General features: G+C 35.9%; 1 protein-coding gene across 1 annotated transcript; it reads right to left on the bottom strand.

Moving 5' to 3' along the window:
- Positions 1–700: 700 nt before the first annotated feature.
- On the bottom strand, positions 701–16,719 carry MEF2C (myocyte enhancer factor 2C). Its single transcript, XM_050329794.1, has 6 exons — positions 16,701–16,719; positions 15,684–15,856; positions 14,447–14,470; positions 13,379–13,508; positions 12,387–12,522; positions 701–5,475 (listed from the first exon to the last, which is right to left on the bottom strand). The coding sequence occupies exons 1-6, from the start codon at positions 16,717–16,719 to the stop codon at positions 5,154–5,156; spliced, it is 804 nt and encodes a 267-aa protein (XP_050185751.1). The 3' UTR covers positions 701–5,153.
- Positions 16,720–18,100: the final 1,381 nt, after the last annotated feature.

The raw sequence follows: 18,100 nt of genomic DNA, 5'->3' as shown, positions 1-18,100 counted from the left end.
CATAAACATCTTTAGAAACTAGGCCTTGTAGTGTTATTTTTGAAATTGCCACATTCACCAACCTCCTTAAGTTATTAATAGCTTGTCTGCCTTTGGCATGAAAACACATCTTGTTAAAATAAAGCAATTCTTTTATTCTTAGACTCCAAAACTATAAATATTAGTCAGTAAAAAAAATATTAAAACACCCAAACCTAGAAAAAAGTCCATAAAGGATAACAGATTAATTCAGACACAGTCCCAATGCAGTTATGTTAGAAAATATAGACAGAGCGTAGAACCAATGATGTGTTATTTTAACACAGAACATGTTTTTTTTTAGGGTTTTTGCATGGTCCTCTCCAAGGGTAGATTCACAGGACATGTATGTACAAGAGTCTGGATTCTCTGTCAGTGACTAAACACCAAAAGCCAGGCATTATCTCACCTAGGTCCTCTGCTAATCAGACAGAGACAGATTCAGATGACCTCATTCCAAATGATATTGACTCCAGAGCAACAGTGGAGTTTCTTTAAATTGGTGGGGTGATGTGTGCCAGGAAAAGGTGCTTAGCTTTCAAAGCAAGCACAAGGAATGGGCAGTGGGACCTCGAGGCAGCTGCTGGCAGTTAAAGTGCTGATTCTTTCATGTGTTACAGTGCGAAACAGTGAAAACTGAACACTATTTAAATTAATAAAAAAATGCACCACAGACACCGTATCACTAAGAAAGCCAGTAACTTTACTGATTTGTCTGCAAAATACAAATTATACCTTATTTCCAGCAGGAGAATCTTTTGAAATTTTCTCATTTTTGTTCACTACAGACAGCTGAATTAAGTCCCTTGAGATACACAGATGTGGTTTAACTTAGTTATAACATCTTGTCATCTAGTGGCGACAAAGTCCAGCTTATGCCGCTGTGAGCCTCTACTTTAATATTTGTTGCAAATGCTTGTATGCTCCCATTTACAAGCTATTTTGTTATCACCATTGTTTTATGGAAGCAAATCCCCATGAAAGAGAAGAAAAAAAGAAAAAAAAAAGGATACAACAAACCATCTGAAGCAATCCAAGTGTAATGCCTGCAGTAACCCAGGTCTGATATTAATTAATCCACAAAAGACTCTGGTACTGCATTTTTTATTTTTATTTTTATTTTTTAAATGACTTAACTGACCTTTTTTTGAATCAAACTGAGGTACGGATCAGTCTGAGGTATGACGGGAAGGTAGAAATGCAACACCTGATTACGAAAATAATCAAACATACTTTTGATGCATAAAGTCTGTGGCTCAAAGCTTGGATTGCTCCACATCTTTGGTTAAAATGTATTAACAAAAGCCTTTTATTACATCTACAGTCTGAAGCATTCTAACAGATACCAATGTTCCATCAGTCCTTCAAGAGACCTGTAGTGGCAGGAAATTAATGCCATATAACTGACGACATCACAGCAGATGGCACAAACAGGAACAGATGAAGTATGCCATGTTTAGGCAACAGCCTTTATTGAGGTTTCAAGTGGCTTTTAAAAAATTACAAAGCATTTACCTTCCAGGCGAAGGAAGAAGGAAAACAAAACAGGTGTTAGACTATAGATAAAAGAGGGTATATAGGATAACACATACAATACAAAAGGGTTGACATCCTTGAAAACAGTTCTTCTATTCTTATGCTAGCTTTACCTGAAAAAGATCTGAGGACAACAGATAGTTTTTATATTATTCATTAAAAATTGCTAAATTCCTCTTCTGGGAAAAATATAAGCCATTTTTGTTATAAAACACAACTTTTGAAAGACACTGAAATGACAAAAGCTTTACTGCGAATGGTTCAATGCATACAATATACATGTTGTGCAGATAGGGTATATCATATAATTGTCACCAGCAATTAAACACTAACTGACAACACCTTTTAATAGGGGTTAGCTTAGCTATAACAATACTTGCAGATGTCTAGAATGCCACTTCAGGTGTTTGAACTTACAATTAAGAATGTTGCCTAAAACATCATATAACATGGGTTAAGGTAAAGTAAATGTTAATACTCTTTCAGGGCTCTGCCCTAAACTCCTTAAATACAAAGGAATCACACAATAAACCCAAATTAGCTTTGCAAATACAATAAATGGTAAGGTACAGATAAAGGAACAAGAAAGGTAGACAGTTATAGTTTACAGAAAGTGACTTCACAATCAATGTTGTGCTTCTTATCATTAGATCAGTTTGCAAATATGCATTATCCCCCACAATTTTGCCAGTATAAGTTAGTTGCCCTCTGCAAAAGGGACAAGAGGGCCAACTGGCATTTATTTTCACGTGATTCTGTTCTACTCATGTTTATACAAAAATCACTGTCAGAGTTAATATAAATTGCCCAGGCAATACTTTTCACGCTACTTTCTGCTTAGTTACTTGCAGTAATATATTATACTGCATCTTCATTAAATATGGTATCTTTCATTTTTTTCATGCGTTGCTGAGGCAAATCGCAAGGTAAACTATTAATATGGCTATTCTTCATGTATCAATAGACCAAATCCCCTTCCCCACTGACAAGTTTCTACTACAATACCGATAAAGTATTTTTTTCTTGAAATGACAAGGTACATTTATGATATATTTGCATATTTTTGACACATCAAACTTTAATATTCTCAGAAGAGAATATGAGTATTGATTCATCTGAAGGTGAAGAAAGTGGTTTCAAAAACAGGTTATTTTGTGTTTTAAAATTAATTATGGGCCCCATTTGACTTTTTTTTTCTTTTTGTGCTTTTTTCTTTTTGTTGTTTGTTTTTTTTTTTTTGTTTTGTTTTGTTTTGTTTTTAAACATGCGTATCTTTGTTTACCCTGCAGTTTGCTCCACGAGAAAAGATGGATGCATTAGTAGCACAGTATTCTGCTTAAGGAGTTTCCAGATTATACACTAGCCCCTGCACGGCTGACAGTGCCTGTAAGGCAGGTTTCTGTAAAGTCATGGTAAGTGAAGAGCCTATGTCCTAATGCACACTGTAGTCTGATCATCATTCTCTACTAAAGAGAGGTACACTCTATCATTGAGCAGTGCACAGCAACTGCACATACAGGTGGGAAAAAGAGTGTGGATTTCCCTTAACAAAATATTTTGTGTTGACATTTCGCTGTCGCAGCTATATCCTTCATCATAGTGTCAATGTATGTAGGCGAGACCTGGAAGGACTCTTGGAAAAAAGGAGATATATTACAGTTTTACTATGGCACTAACATTTTGCTTAAACACTTTTCCCCTCCAACAGAAAGATTCAACTGAAACACTTGAATACACCATTTTTTTTTTTTTCTAATAAACAAGAGGAACAAAGAGGGACTTGAAGAAAATGACACATTCCCTCTGGTCAAGTTATCTTAGTCAAAGGAACAGTATGAGGCTGGACAAAATGTGGATGCCATATGCTAAAGCAAGTCCTGCTCTGGTGTAAACACACAGGGAGCGTTGCTCAACAACGTGCCCACTGTGAGATGACGTGACTGCGGAGGTCCGTGAGAATCAGGGACCTGATGGCCAACATTGGCTGTGTAAGATCAGTTGACTTTGTTTGATCCTTTAATTGATGATCTCTGTAGAAGTTTGATGTCTGTGAGAGAGGGGAGTAATCTTTATACCAGGCACATTTGTGCTGATCCCTCCCTTTGCCTCTCTCTGCTGCTTCGGCACATATTCACCTGCACTCACGTAAGCTGACAGCCGTTCGAGCTGCACACCCAATTCTGACAGGCAGAATACCAGCTTCATTAATGAGAAAGGGCCAAGTTACGCCACTTTGTCATTTAACCCATGGAAAACTACAAGATACGCAGGACGTTAAGTAATAGAAGGGCCCTTAACTTGTTACAATGCACAAAACAGCATGAAAGAACTAATCAGTATATACAATGGATCGCAGTTCACCCAACTGTTTGTAAAATGCTGCATTAAAATGATTTAGGTTGTTACACCATGGGTAAAGTCTAACTGTTTACAGATCAGTCTTTCAACAGCTGACTTTGATCTGTAAAATGTATACCCAGTAAAAGAAAACCGAAAGAAAATAGTTAAATGTGCAACTGCACAAATATAATTCCCCACTATTAAGATAACAAAAACTTTTGCTATTACCATAATTATTATATATATTAGAAAGCTATACACAAGCATGTTAATTTCACAGATTTTTTTAAAAGATTCTTAATATTTTATATAATTAGAAATACACATTTCAAAAACAAAACTTCTGCAAAGAGAAAACAGTTATCTTGGTTAGCAAAGCATGGAGTTCCTCAAGGCTTAGGGTAGTGCTTTCTATACAAAAAGTCCTTTTTTGTTTGTTTCTTCAGGACTGTTTAAAAGATTAGCAAAGCTATCAAGGAAAAAAGAACACAATTTGGCTTAAGGAAACTACAAAAGCCACAAATGCTTTGCAAACTCTGTCTTACTTTTTAATATGAAAATAAGCAAAATGTAATGTACATATTTTTATACTTTTTTTTTTTATTTAATAAGTGATGCAGACCCAGAATTTTTAAAATTAAATATGTCAGCCCTCGAACTCAACATTTTTACAAGTATGGTCCTCTTTAAATGTTTCGATCCTTTTTAAATGAGTGCCATACTCTAAAAATATGCCTGCATGTTTGTGAGAATTTTCGGTATGTTAGGTGACCCAGTCTCTTTCTAGAATCAATTCATGGCCACCCAACTGCTGGGTCTGTCAAAACATCTGTACATTTTCTATATGTTGCATAACAGCTGCTTTCTCTCTCAGTAAAGATCTGCCATTTCTGGCAAATGTTTTCCTTTTGTCTATTTACATGTAAATAACGTTGAACCTGCAACATGACACTATCTATTGTAACATACATTTTGCAAGGGAGCACAACAGTGAAAAGAAGTTAGCCTTAAAATCTAGTTTGTACAAGTGTTCTGTTGTACAACTCAAGTGCTAAGCTTATCTCAGCATTTCTGTTTATCCTTATACTGCATCACTGAGGCAATTTAAAAGTACTTTTACAAAACAGAGTACCTGACTTTTTTTTTTTTCACACACGGCACATATAATGCATATCGACCCCCTCCCCCCTCCCCCCATTAAGGTATAGCACACACACACTGCAAGAAAAAAAAAAAACAACTAATAGGTAATAATGTTATCATGTTGCCCATCCTTCAGAGAGCCGCATGCGCTTGACAGAGGGGCTTTCCCTTTCGTCCGGCGAAGGTCTGGTGAGTCCAATGGGGGAGTGGAATTCGTTCCGGTGATCTTCTCGGTCACTTCCATCATAGGAACTGCTACAGCTGCTCAAACTGTCAACAGGAGATCTCCCCGCCTCATGGCGCGTGTGCTGCGGGTATCTCGATGGTGTGGTGGTACGGTCTCTAGGAGGAGAAACAGGTTCTGACTTGATGTTGAGGCTTTGAGTAGAAGGCAGGGAGAGATTTGTACTCTGAGATAAATGAGTGCTAGTGCAAGCTCTGTAGGAGGAAAGGAAACCCAGTTACAGACGGAGGAGGCATGGAGCCCCCAGATATGCACAAACACTCACACAAAACACCAGTGTAAAGGCTCGCGCAGGACCAGAGCACACAGAGAGCATGGGGACTGTTGTCTGGGCAGAATTCACAAATTCCAGGAGATGAAAGCACCACAAAGTGGTCGACTTGAGTGGGACGTGCCCTTAGTTTGGAAGGAGGTCTTGCTTTCAATCTCTCTGTCTCCATTTTTTTTAAAATCAAATGTCACCACAAATTTGGTGAGGCGAGCCTTTGCACTGTTGGAACCACCTACAGGTTTCTGTGTAACTAACACTGTGCGTGTGTATGCACCGGCTGAGACAGGGGAGGCATAGGCTTTCTGCTGGGATTAATCCAATTACTTTGAATGCACCCAACTGCTTCTATCACTCTTCATTTTGACATGTGACTTCAGATGCAAAACAGAAACAAAAAAAAATCTGGCCTGGGATGTTTTATACCTTTACCTTTCAGAATAGAGTTGAAATTACTGGTCCTAGGATTGACAGGAATAAAATAGCATTGGAATGCGAGGATTGAGATGTGATTCTGCAATTTAAATCTATGAATCTGTAATTCAATCCAGAACACTTTTGGATGAACTATCAAAGAGAAGCCAAAAAGTAGTGTCAGAGGCCTATACTGTTTGTGTGTAGGAGAGCCAAATCAGAGGATGCTGTTAGCAGACAGAATATTACAGGGAAACTTTTTAACTTTTTTAATCTGTATAATTATTCTAAGCTCTTTTTTTCTTTTTATCCTGTGCATTTTTGTGGGCAGGTAATACCAGAGGAAAGATGAAACAAGCAGGGAGGAGAGTGAATACTGAGAACATGCATTCTCTCTATGGGAGAAATGAGCTCATTTGTATCTGCACAATATGTTGTACAAAAGCACCACCTCCTGGCAAAACCTAACTTTTTGTTATTAAAATAGAGTTCTTGACATGCAAGTTCCTATTATGTTCCACTTCAGAGACCATCTGCTAGGCTGAAGTTAGTGTCTAACCCCACAGACACAGTTTCAAGGTTTCTACTCATTTATACAGACAGAGGGAGGCAGTAGGGGCAACAGACCACTTGGTTTTACAGAATTTTAAACCCAAAGGGATATGCAGGCATTTTTAATTCAAGAAGATGCAACACTGGGATTTGGAAGAAATTTTTAAGCATGTAGAAGACACAGTTAAGTTTAGATGTGGTCTTTTCATTTATTGAAATACTTCACTTTTCCTGGTATCTCATCAGCTGAGAATTGAGATTAACATTTACTACTATGATGAAAGACAAAATGGATTTCTTTTTCTTTTGACAGGTTTAAAATAAAACTACATGCCTTCAATACTGAATGATATCAGCTGCTTTTATCAGGAATTACTGCAGTGTTTAATAATTAATGGATCCTGTTAGAAAACAGAAAAGAGGACATTCTACCTCCAATTGCTTTTATCTACCCTTCATTCCTATACAGATGACAGTGCCAAATCTGCAACAAGCCCTTTCATAAATTACCGAGTTCATGAGTAATAGTACTCATAGTAGCAAATGTGGAATTTTTTTATTTTTTTTTTTTTTTTTTTTTTTTTTTTTTTTGCTATGAGTACATTTTCCTTGGTTTTGCTTTTGTAGATATTAAATTAACACATAGAGGAAACTGTAAATATAAGACTTTGCCATTCCAAGTTATTGGAATATTCCACTCCTCTTGAAAACTTGTTAAAAAAATCCAACAAGAATCAAATACACATTTCTACCCTATTGTTTTTGCTTTTCGTTTCCAGTGACTTAATTTTTCAGTTGCTTAGGAGATCCTAGGACTTCACCTGAATAAACAAGCTGTCAGTTTAGCATGTATGATAAGATTACATATGATTTCAGATGCCAAGCTTATAGATAAACCTGAAAGTCCCATTATAAAGGATGGTGGAGCCTGGGGATTTGATTTAGAGGTGTTTGATCTGAGCAAATGACATGTCACTTTGCAAACCCGGGATAACTAAAAAACCCATGCTAGATAAAAATAACCATATTCAGTCAAACGTGTTCACATGGAACATACTTGCATTCTATTGTGTGACAGCCCCCAAAGTAACTAACCTAGAGGGATAAGCTGAATTTTCAGTGAAAGATGGCTGGTATTGCTGTACTGCAATATTGCCTTTTTAACAGTGCTTCAGAAGTGAGTATGAGAATGCATTTCTATAGACTTTTCCAGAGACTCCTTGTGATTTATCAGCAGGGTTGCATAAATACCTGGCATACAAACTGGAGGCAGTTTTATAATGCTTCAGGTTGATTTGCACATTGAACATTTTTTTTAAAATAAATTTAAAAAAGGTTAAGAAGTCATTTTGGCAGGTCAGGACTGAATTTTTGATGTTTAAAACAACATAAATAAATTGCAGCAATTATTTTTATTCACAATTTTTTTTCCTGTTTAAATATAGTTTTTTTTCTGCCAAAACTATTTCTAAACTTAAATATCTATTTATTTGACTGTAATTTACATTATTTCATTAATATTTTCTGACATATTTTTCTGAGAATCTCATCTAAGTTAAAATGGTCACTTACAAGGGAAACCTACTATTACACATACACATGAAATGTGAAATACTATATACTTAGGTGCAGCCTTTAGACCTGTATTCTAAACAGAAGACTGACCTATTTAGAATAGAAGATCTATTATAAAAAATGAGAATTGTGCCAGTTACAAAATTATTTAATTTCCTGTATACATGTGTGAGTGTACAAACAGCTGTTTGCACTGATACATTACAATGCATATTTTACACTGTTGCTTCATATAATTACATGATTTTGGTCCAAGCATGACGTCTTTTTATCATTTGAAACCTACACTAAATTCTCTGGAAAACAAATTAGATTTGAATACGGGAAACCCACTAAGAAAGTAAAGGAAATGACTTCAAAGTTGGTGTATAATTATGTGCACTCAATAGGTGCCTGGCAGTCCACTCATGTTGATGTCATCACCTTTTTCCACATATTGTATGAAAATACTTAATTTTATGGGGATAATGAAGAAAATTAATGTTTTATTTTGGCACAGCAGTTCCCGTTTAGACCAGTGTAGTGAAAATGTGGTGTTTATTTAGATTATGATGGGCATATGGAGAAATGTTGGTTCCTATCTAGGTTCCACATGGAAGAACTTCACAGCTCTGCTGTGTGAGAGGTGGGGAGCAAGGTAGGGTGTCATGAGCTTGGAAGGGAGTTTGGTCGTCATTGATGCCAGGGAGATCAGTTCTTTGTGTGTCGCCACCTATTTGAATCTCCAACCGGTATTGAAGCTCAGCGTGCACAGGCAGAAGTGCAGCTCTGAGTAGGTGACAAGGGAGGACACAAACATGCACCAGGTAGGCTTTTCCAGTAGGAGAAAGTAATCTATTGAAGGAAGATGGAGCCTCACATACCTACGTACACACTTGCATCTCTAGATTAGTTTACTTCCTCACTTCATCCAATTTTCCCCCATAAATACAAGTAACGAACCATTGAAAATTCACTGCAAAATTTAGTTATGTGCTAATTTGTAGGTAGGAGAATAGAGGATATTTTTGCCTTGCTAGCAATGCAACCCTCCTCCCCTTTGTTTTTTCTTTAGGTAGTTTGTTGTTGTTTGGCTTTTTTTAATATGAATTTTTTGGTCAAAGTAGCAGCAGAATAAGAATTTCTGTGTCAAGGTATTTTGATTAGCTCTGACACATTAGGATTTATACTTTTTAAAAAGGCATTTCTAAACAAATAGTAACAAGAAACTGAATCACTGGAACATCTTATTTCCAATACAGGCACAAGAATAAAAGGTTCAATCTGAAATACATGAGCTTTTTATTCAAAACAAGCAGATTGGCAGAACTGATACAAATTCATTAAACTTGACATCACTGTATATAAATTTTTCAGTAAAAATGGTTCAATGGAGGATATTTGCCTATATTTAGCTGTGGTTATTATCTAATCAAAAGTAATCATTGCTAAGTAATAATCTTGCTATTTAAGGTCACAGAATAAGTCAACAATACATACGACTTTGGAAAACTTTGTTTGGGTGGGTAGAAGTTTGGAAAAACTTTTCTTATGCAAACAACTATCTATATTGAAGATTATTCAGGTGAAATACTGTTTCTATGTTTGTATTCATATTTTAGGAAAGCCAAAATTTCACCTGTGGATGTTAATTTAGGAAGAAAAGATAGTGACTTAAACTGGGAAATATGGATGCAAGAATACATATCCATATAATGGATTTGTGCCAAAAATTTGGATCCCTTATTATAATGTTTGGAATGAATTTCTCTTCTGGTTATCAGCAATTAATTTCTGTTAAACTCTTTGGTACATTTTAAATAAACAATAACCTGCTCTGTAAGAGACACTGAAGCAATATTCAGACCAAATCCCAAAGTCTGGAATAGAATGATTTTCAGTAGAATTTGTGTGTATCTTTTTCCAGATGCAGACCCATTTAAAAGACCATTTTGCTTTTTAACCTAAAAAGTTGAAAAGTCTATCTTGTTTTAGTGTTCCAGTCTTATCAAAACAGGCTCTACATTGTTATGCTGTTCACCAGGCTCTGCAAGAGGCCAAAAGCTGCACAGACAGGGAAGATGAACCCTGTCCTCAGGTATTTGCCCTCAAATAAACCAGAACTAGTATGGCTGTTAATTGCAGAGTCAATATGAATTAAGAGCCAGGTTGCAGAGATCTCCTCCAATGACCTTAAAGATTGTTCTGACAGTGCTGCTGAAATTGTTGGGGACTTATCTGGAGCATGCTAATACATTTAACCCTGTCCTACTCTATTACTAACCAAATTCTTTTGTCCAGCACTGCGGAAGTAGAGTCGGTTTTCACCTTTAGACTTTGCTGAAAAACAAAACCTGAGGGAGAACTAGAATGTCTCTTCCACTAACTCACCTGTTTTCTCACAGATCTTTACAGTCTATTGATAACAACAAACATCTCACAGTTGCCAAATCTGTTCAGTATAGGACCTAAGTCAGCAAAGTTGTCAAAAGCTTTCTAGATGTATTTTCTCAAATATAAGAGGATGACTGTAATTTTGTTTGATTTTTAAATTTTCCTGCTAATTCTAGCTCATCTTGACATGGACTGAATATGTTCTATATAATTTCGAGTTTTTCAAATAATCCAAAAGTTAGCACAGGTGCCTTTGCATGCAGAACTCAGTGACTAAAATAAAGGTTTATGATTTTCTGCAGAGATAGAAGACTTCTTCAGAACTGTCAGTGAAGACTTTCATAGCTGAATTAATTTACAAATCACTGAAATAATAATAATAAAAGTAGCAACTCAGAATATATTCCACAGCCACAGTCATTACACTTTGACATTCTGTGATATGGATTAGAAACAGATCATGATGTGTGACATATCTGAAAAGGCATGTAGTTAGTTTAGGATTTAATTTATACATTTCTTTGGTTAAACAAATAGCCTTATTACATTCTTTGGTATGCCACTGAAAACAATCATCTTATTGGAAGTTTATACATTGATATCCAATGTGAGCTTTCAATCCGAGACTTTATGTCTTTAGTTGAACCTTTAGTCTGAATGCTGCCCCAGAAACTGTGTAAACTCAAAAAGAAAATAGAAGTTTAAGAGAAAGAAATTAAGACTATTTTTTCCTATATCAGCAATTACTTCAATTGTATGGTTTTTTATCATTAGTATCTATAGATACTTATTTATACAGAAATGAGGTTTAATTTTTTTTTCCTTTGAGACACTTGTATAGCTCTCCTTAAAAGCCCAGATTGTCTGTACATGGTAAAGAGATCAAAATAAGTTACAAAAAGCATTCAGATAAACTGGAAAAAGAATTTTGAAGTTTAAGCCACATTTATACTATTAAATAGTTCTACATTATGGCAACAATCTTGAAGAAAAAATAGCACATGTGCAACAACTCTTTCTGAAAAAAAATTCAAATGCATCTGAATTAAATTACCCCTCCTAAATACACTCCTGCTGTTTTCAACTTCTATTTTTATAACTGAAACTTTTAAAATTCAAACATGTCTACTCATACAGGTCTGTGTGCCACACTGCTGCCTGCCTACGTTCTTACTTAATAGAAATTGAAGATATCAGAATATCTGAAAATCATACAACTGTTAATTTCAGTGAGCCAACAGATTGTATGTTCAAGAATGCATTAGGTGATCTCCCTCATGAATTTTCACACTTCTAAAGATTTTGAAATGATCGAGCAGTGTGCTTCTCAAAAACTTGAATAAATATCTCAAAATTAGCCACTAGACGACAGGAATATCTGTACTCCTCAACATCAGCACATCACAATGATTTTTATGGGATCACAATTCTTAGGCCTAATTATGCTATTTTCTGTTATGTCAGAGTTGAGTAGAAGGGAATAGTGATTATTAGATAAGGTTAAGGCTTAATCTCAGGTCAAATAATTGTGTAATTCTTACTTGATTAAAAATATTTAGAAAAATTTCAAGTTTACTGTAAATGTTTGTGCTATAGTAACTGGAAATAAAAAGCATAAATAGCAAAATATAGCAATAGTACAATAGGTGTTCAGTTTGGTTTTAGTATTGAAATAAAATGCTATTTAAAGAAATAAAAACTAAAACATAAAGAGTACGCTACCAAGAAAATGTCATGGACACAATATTTCATAGTAGTTACTTAGCAAACGTTCCATTGAATATGTAGTTCCAGTTTTGCAAAATGGAATTCTTACACAGAGTAAATATGTGCTGATATGTTATCTTGACATATTTTACATTTGTAATTACTGGGGAGACTGAAGTCGCTCTAGGATAATAAAATAAAGAAAACACTGCTTACCCCAATTGACTGAGGGCAGATGGTGGCATGTTGTGTAGGTGTTGCTGTTGCCAGCCAGTCACAGAACCAAGATGAAGAGCACTGGCTGTATTAAACCCAGAGAGAGATGATATATCCGCACTACTCAGAGAATATTCTAGATTTGAAAACAGAAAGACAATAATTAAGAGAGAATTAAAGAGGAAGCAATTAAACAACAACTAGCATAGTAATTTTCACATCATTTCATAAGCCTTTTAATTTTAATTACATCAATCACATTAAGTTGCAGCAGAAAAAGTAAACCTTCCTCTTCCCTCAACTCATTAACTTGGGAGCAAATAAAGCACTAATAATTATTCTGTTAGCAGGGATTTACTGAGTTTGAAAGAACCAAAGCATTCTTAGACTGTATATCCACTGTAACTACAAATGCACTGTCAGAAAGACTTGAAAAACATAATATTTTGATTACAGTCTTCCTTGCAGAACAAAATGTGTCTTCTCTAAGAGCATTGGATCTGTGTGTTAGCATACTCTGTACAGTAGCAATACACAACAGGAACTGCAATGGATCTCTGGAGGCTTCATTTCTATGCCCTCCCAATAACTGTGTGATAGCCCACAAAGTTACTGAACTCTGGTGTGGAGACACTTAAGCTGCTCCTTCCCACTACCCTCATGGCTTTAGGATGGTGCACTCAACTACATAGAAGGTACCTGCATAGAAGACTAAGAACTGTCTTTTAAGTTACATTTTTTTTTAATGTTATTAAAACCAAGGAAAGAAAGCTACCAAATCAGTCTTTCATTCAAACAAGACAGCTGACTTTAAAATAGATGTGTCTGAAGTTAGTGACAGGTACAGAATAAGCAAATGTAGTGCAAAAGCATATCAGCTACGAATTTTCAGTTTCTCCCAAGGAACATTAGCTAATTCATTAGTACTAAGATAGACACTTGTCAGCACCTTGCTCCCTCCCCCATCCTTTGCATCCTGCACCCATACTTACCAGTACCATATGTTGTTGAGATTGCTGATGGGTATCCTCCCATCCCTTGCCCTGGTAGAGTAGGAGTTGCTACGGAAACCACTGGAGTAGCCAATGACTGAGCAGACTGGGAGTTATTTATCCTTTGATTCTTTTAAAGTAAGTAAAATAAACATATTATTGACTAGCTTTAAGTTATTGGAGTGTATTTTCTTTCTGTGTATGTTCTGTGCATGAGAAATACAGGCTGATACAAATTTCTAGAAATTAATCCTTTAACATGTGGCTTTGATGAACTCTGCCAACCCTATCATTTACAAGCCTTCAAGAGACCAGTTGTCACCACAGTAACACATTACATCAGTATCTCCTAGGTAACTGAACTTGTAAGATTGCTTTTATTGTGGGTAGAAGAACAGATCATGTGAAAAACTTATGAAATATATAAGCTCCATTCCCATTGTTTTCCTTTTCACTCAAACAGAAAAAAAACCAACCACAAACAACAGCAGCAAAACCCACAAAGCAAAACAAAACAAAAAGGTGAAAGAAAAACCCCCAAACACAGCTCCACTGGATTTTGAAAGTGATGGACACCCCCAGGCTGCTGAACACTGAACTCTTACCAGCAGATGGTGCTCTGACTACTTCAGAGTAGTTTTTGTGCACTAAAAAAAACTTTCAAGGCTCCTACATAGCACAGCAGTTACACGCTTATCTTTAACTCAAAGGCACTAGATGTTGCACTGTAAAAATTACACTAGAGAACTCTAGTTCTGTGAGTGGCAGGAAAAAATGACCAGAGAGCCACAACAAGGCTGTACCACCTTCAGCAATAAAAGTTTACATGCTCTTAAAGCATCAGTAACAAGAAAGATTAATTCTGGCAGGCATAATTTGAATATGTGCAACAACTACACCTGGTCTTCTATATTGTTCTACCAAAAAAATTACAATGAGCTATCTGTTCAAAACATATTTATTATGGTAGCATTTTCCATTTTATTTCAATCAACATTTCACCTACATAATGAAAAATAAACTGTTTTTCTTTTTTTTGTTATTAAGATGAACATCATTACCACTTACCAGAAGCAGATCAACATCCTCAGACTGATTGCATAGGAAAGGAGTGTTAAAAAATAGTGAATATAAATATTTTCCAGGATGCAGGTTTCTAGCTTAGGGTTTGTTTTCATCTGATAGGGGTAGCAAATTAAACATTTTCTGAGCATAGTTTGGAAAAATAACATGTCATAGATCTCTTATTTGTCCTTCTAATGGAATGTTTGTCTCAGTTCTAGGGGCAATTTATCCAGTTTTCAGCACAAGACTTTCGTTAAGAATTCACTGTTTCTTCCACAGCCCTGTTGGTTGCAGACTATCATGCTACACCTGACGACTCAAAAAATCCCTTGGAAAATATCAGTTTTAAGGGCCTTGAAATAAATAATTTGACACAAACAGCTTACTACAGCCTTGGTTGACTTTGAGTATTGCCCTGTAGCACTATTTGGTACTTATTTGCTTAGAAGGTAGCACCACATTTATGGGGGTTTCTAGTTTGATGGTTAATTTCTTTTTTATCAAGCTAAAGTAACCAACTTGGAAGTTGTTTTAATGATGTCTGTTACATAATGGAAAGCTGCCTTTATATTGTCACTTAAATTTACTGTCAAGATACCTTTTAGTTTAAGCTCACTTTTGATGTTAAATCACCCACAAAAGATTTACTTGCAAACACTAGTTGACTTTTTGAAGGGAATTACAAGACATGCACATGAAACCTTCCCAATTCAACCTTCTAGCGTAATATACCGCATAAACTTCACTAATCCTGGCAGGAGACACCACAACTTCATGCTCATTTTTCTCTTCCTCTTCTTTTGCTCTTATCATTACAAAATTTGGAGCTCAGAGTAATAGACTTCAAATCAATTTATTTACAGTTAATATGCCATTTGCTGAGAGTCTGTGTGGCTAAATGTTTAAGAAAAACATATTAGGTTAGGAATATTCAGGGTTAAATTCAGTCTTTATAACAAACCCAGGAAAGGCTCTTTCAGCTAGTAAGGAAAGAGACTGCAGGAGTTTAGACTGTGCAGGACACAGTTCCTATTTTGCAACTAACAGAAAAAAGGGAGGAAGTAAATATGACTTCAAAAAAGCAATCAAAGAGGCTCAGCCTACATCCTCAGCTTGATGTCAAACCTTAAGGTTATGAAGACAGACCAAACAAGCAAGAATTTAATTGCTTGATCCAGCCTTGAAATTCTCAAGTAACTCTTATCTGAAGAGAAAAAGAAAAGCTTTGAAAATGCATTACCACTGATGGCATGGTATTCTTGCTGCCAGGTGGAATAAGCACACGGAGATCTGGTTTGCGGTTGTTCATTCCCAAATTCATCGGAGGCGGAGATTTTGCTTGCATATTCTTGTTCAAATTGCCAGGTGAGACCAGCAGACCTGGTGAGTTGCGGGGGTTGCCATATCCATTTCCTGTTTAGGTAAAAAAAGAGAAATTAAAAAAAAAAAAGGGGAGAGAGAAGTTTGATAAACTCCTGTGTATTTTTGAAACCTCAACATTAAAAATGCAAAGTAAAAAACTCATGGTAAATACCTATGTCATATATCTTTATGGAAAAATACAACACATGCTATATTTGGAACAATTGGTCTTCAAATGCTTTCTCTCATGGCTGCTGACAGCTTAGAGATGTGCTGAAATATGACTGTTTACAGCACTCTGGTATATAACACAATATACTGTGCCCTTGTAGCAGCCAGCATCTGACATTTGCCTTACAAGAGAATTGGGAAAGTCAGATAATTTAAGGGCTTAAAAAATGTCAAAGTTATTCCATGTTTTCTCGACAACTACAGAGCATCATGCCTTTCCTGACTCAGCCCTTTGTAGGTCATGATTTTGTTTTGCTTTTAAACAAAGGATGAGTATAGCAAGGCTATAATTTCCAGAAAAGCAGGAGGAGGACTAAGAAGATTTGTAAATGCTTTTGGCTTTCTTTCACTACACTTTTTGGACCTGATTCCGTCAACACTAAAGTCAATGGGAGCAAGATCATAACTTTATTTGGAAAATACCACCATATCTTTCATCTTCATCTCTCTGCTGCAGGCTCCAGGAACAGTTCTGACAAGGGAATGCTTCATTTGCCTTTTTCAGAAAAGGGTTTCCTTTTCTCACCACACAGGACTGACAACCGTGTTTCCTTAAGGTTACTGACCTACGATTCCACTAAAATGAGACCTTTCTATTTTCTCTGCCTGATTTCACCTCTTACCCAAACAAAGACTGGGGTAAAAGATGACTTTTTAGCCTAACCTTGAAATTCTGTCTGCATAGTCTCAAGAGACATACAGAAACAGCCCAGTCACAGGGAGGGAATAGAACAAAAACTATTAAAGAAAGAGAAAACTTTTACATACAAATGCCATGGAAAAAAATGCTAGGGAAGACTTTCTGTTCTGTGCTCAGCTTTTGTTCATAGTTCTTGAGCTGTGACACATAACCTAGAATTCATTTGAGAAGATGAGTTAGTGAGAGTGGTAGAGCCCTGTGGGTCAGAAATCCTGGACCTTCAAATTTGCTCTGTAGTCCCAAAGTCAGTGAAGAAGAAGTATCTCACTTCTCCACCACACACCCCAAATTTATGGAGTTTACAGCCCTAAAAGACATAAATGGATTATGGAACTAAATTTGATAATGTCTATGAGGTGGGCATAAAAATGACAGTACATGAGAGTGATTAGCTTTTTTGGTTAAGGACAATGAAGTGCATCCAAGCATGACTAAGATTAAATCATGTTTTCAATCCTCAAGCACATCAGTTAATTGTATTTATCAGATCAGCAAATTCACAGAAATAAAATCTGCCAAAGGCTTTTAAATACAAAAACACCACTTCAGGCTCTGGAAGACCCTGAACTGTGAACACTAGGCTTAGGACACAGGAAAATTATCAAAAAGTGTTTGACTTCTGTATTTATGGTGTACCTTTAGTAACTGCTGTGGCCTGGCTTGTTTATTCTCATGCTTCGTATTATCATGATCTCACAGTCCTTTGCAAAAAAATGAAAACTTAAAAGCACTCAGATCACTTCAGAGATTTTGTATTAAAATATTTTTCGTAGTTAATCCTGTTATTTCTTTAATATCTTACAGTTAGTAAGATAAAATGTTAATGAAAAGAAGTGTATTTTACACTTATCAAGCTATATCAGCAGAACACTATCAAGAATTTTCCATTTTGTGTCAGTAGGCTTTTTTTAAAAAACAAACAATAGTCTCAACATGGATTGGCTACTTATTATACTCTAATTAATGCTATGTGTTACTAGAGGCAGTGAGATTAGAAGGTGCGTTTTGAATATATGACAATATTATCTCCTAGAAAACATAGGGCTTTTTAAAAGTTCATCTTTTACAAACTGAATACTGAAAAAGTAATGTGTTGAGAAGTGATCAACAGGGGGAACTGAAGCAAAAGTAGAATTTCTCTGGTGTTGGTTTTCTACAGGCTATGTTATTCCAGCAGGACGTAAAAGTCCCTGTTAAATCTGTTGTATGACAAGGACTTGTTCAGAGAGTGACAATGAAAGTCTTTGAAGCAGATATGCAGCAAACCAGAATGCACTGTACTCTATACATTTGTTTCTAATTGAGATTTTTGGAGAATAAAACCCCTTACAAGAAAGAACTCCCATTTTCTACATAAAATTTAC

Source organism: Myiozetetes cayanensis, unplaced genomic scaffold (assembly GCF_022539395.1).
Source record: "Myiozetetes cayanensis isolate MyiCay16 unplaced genomic scaffold, myiCay2020 scf4, whole genome shotgun sequence".
Lineage (NCBI taxonomy): Eukaryota > Metazoa > Chordata > Aves > Passeriformes > Tyrannidae > Myiozetetes > Myiozetetes cayanensis.
The sequence above is the reverse complement of the archived record's forward strand: the minus strand, read 5'-3'. Positions and strand labels throughout refer to the sequence as shown.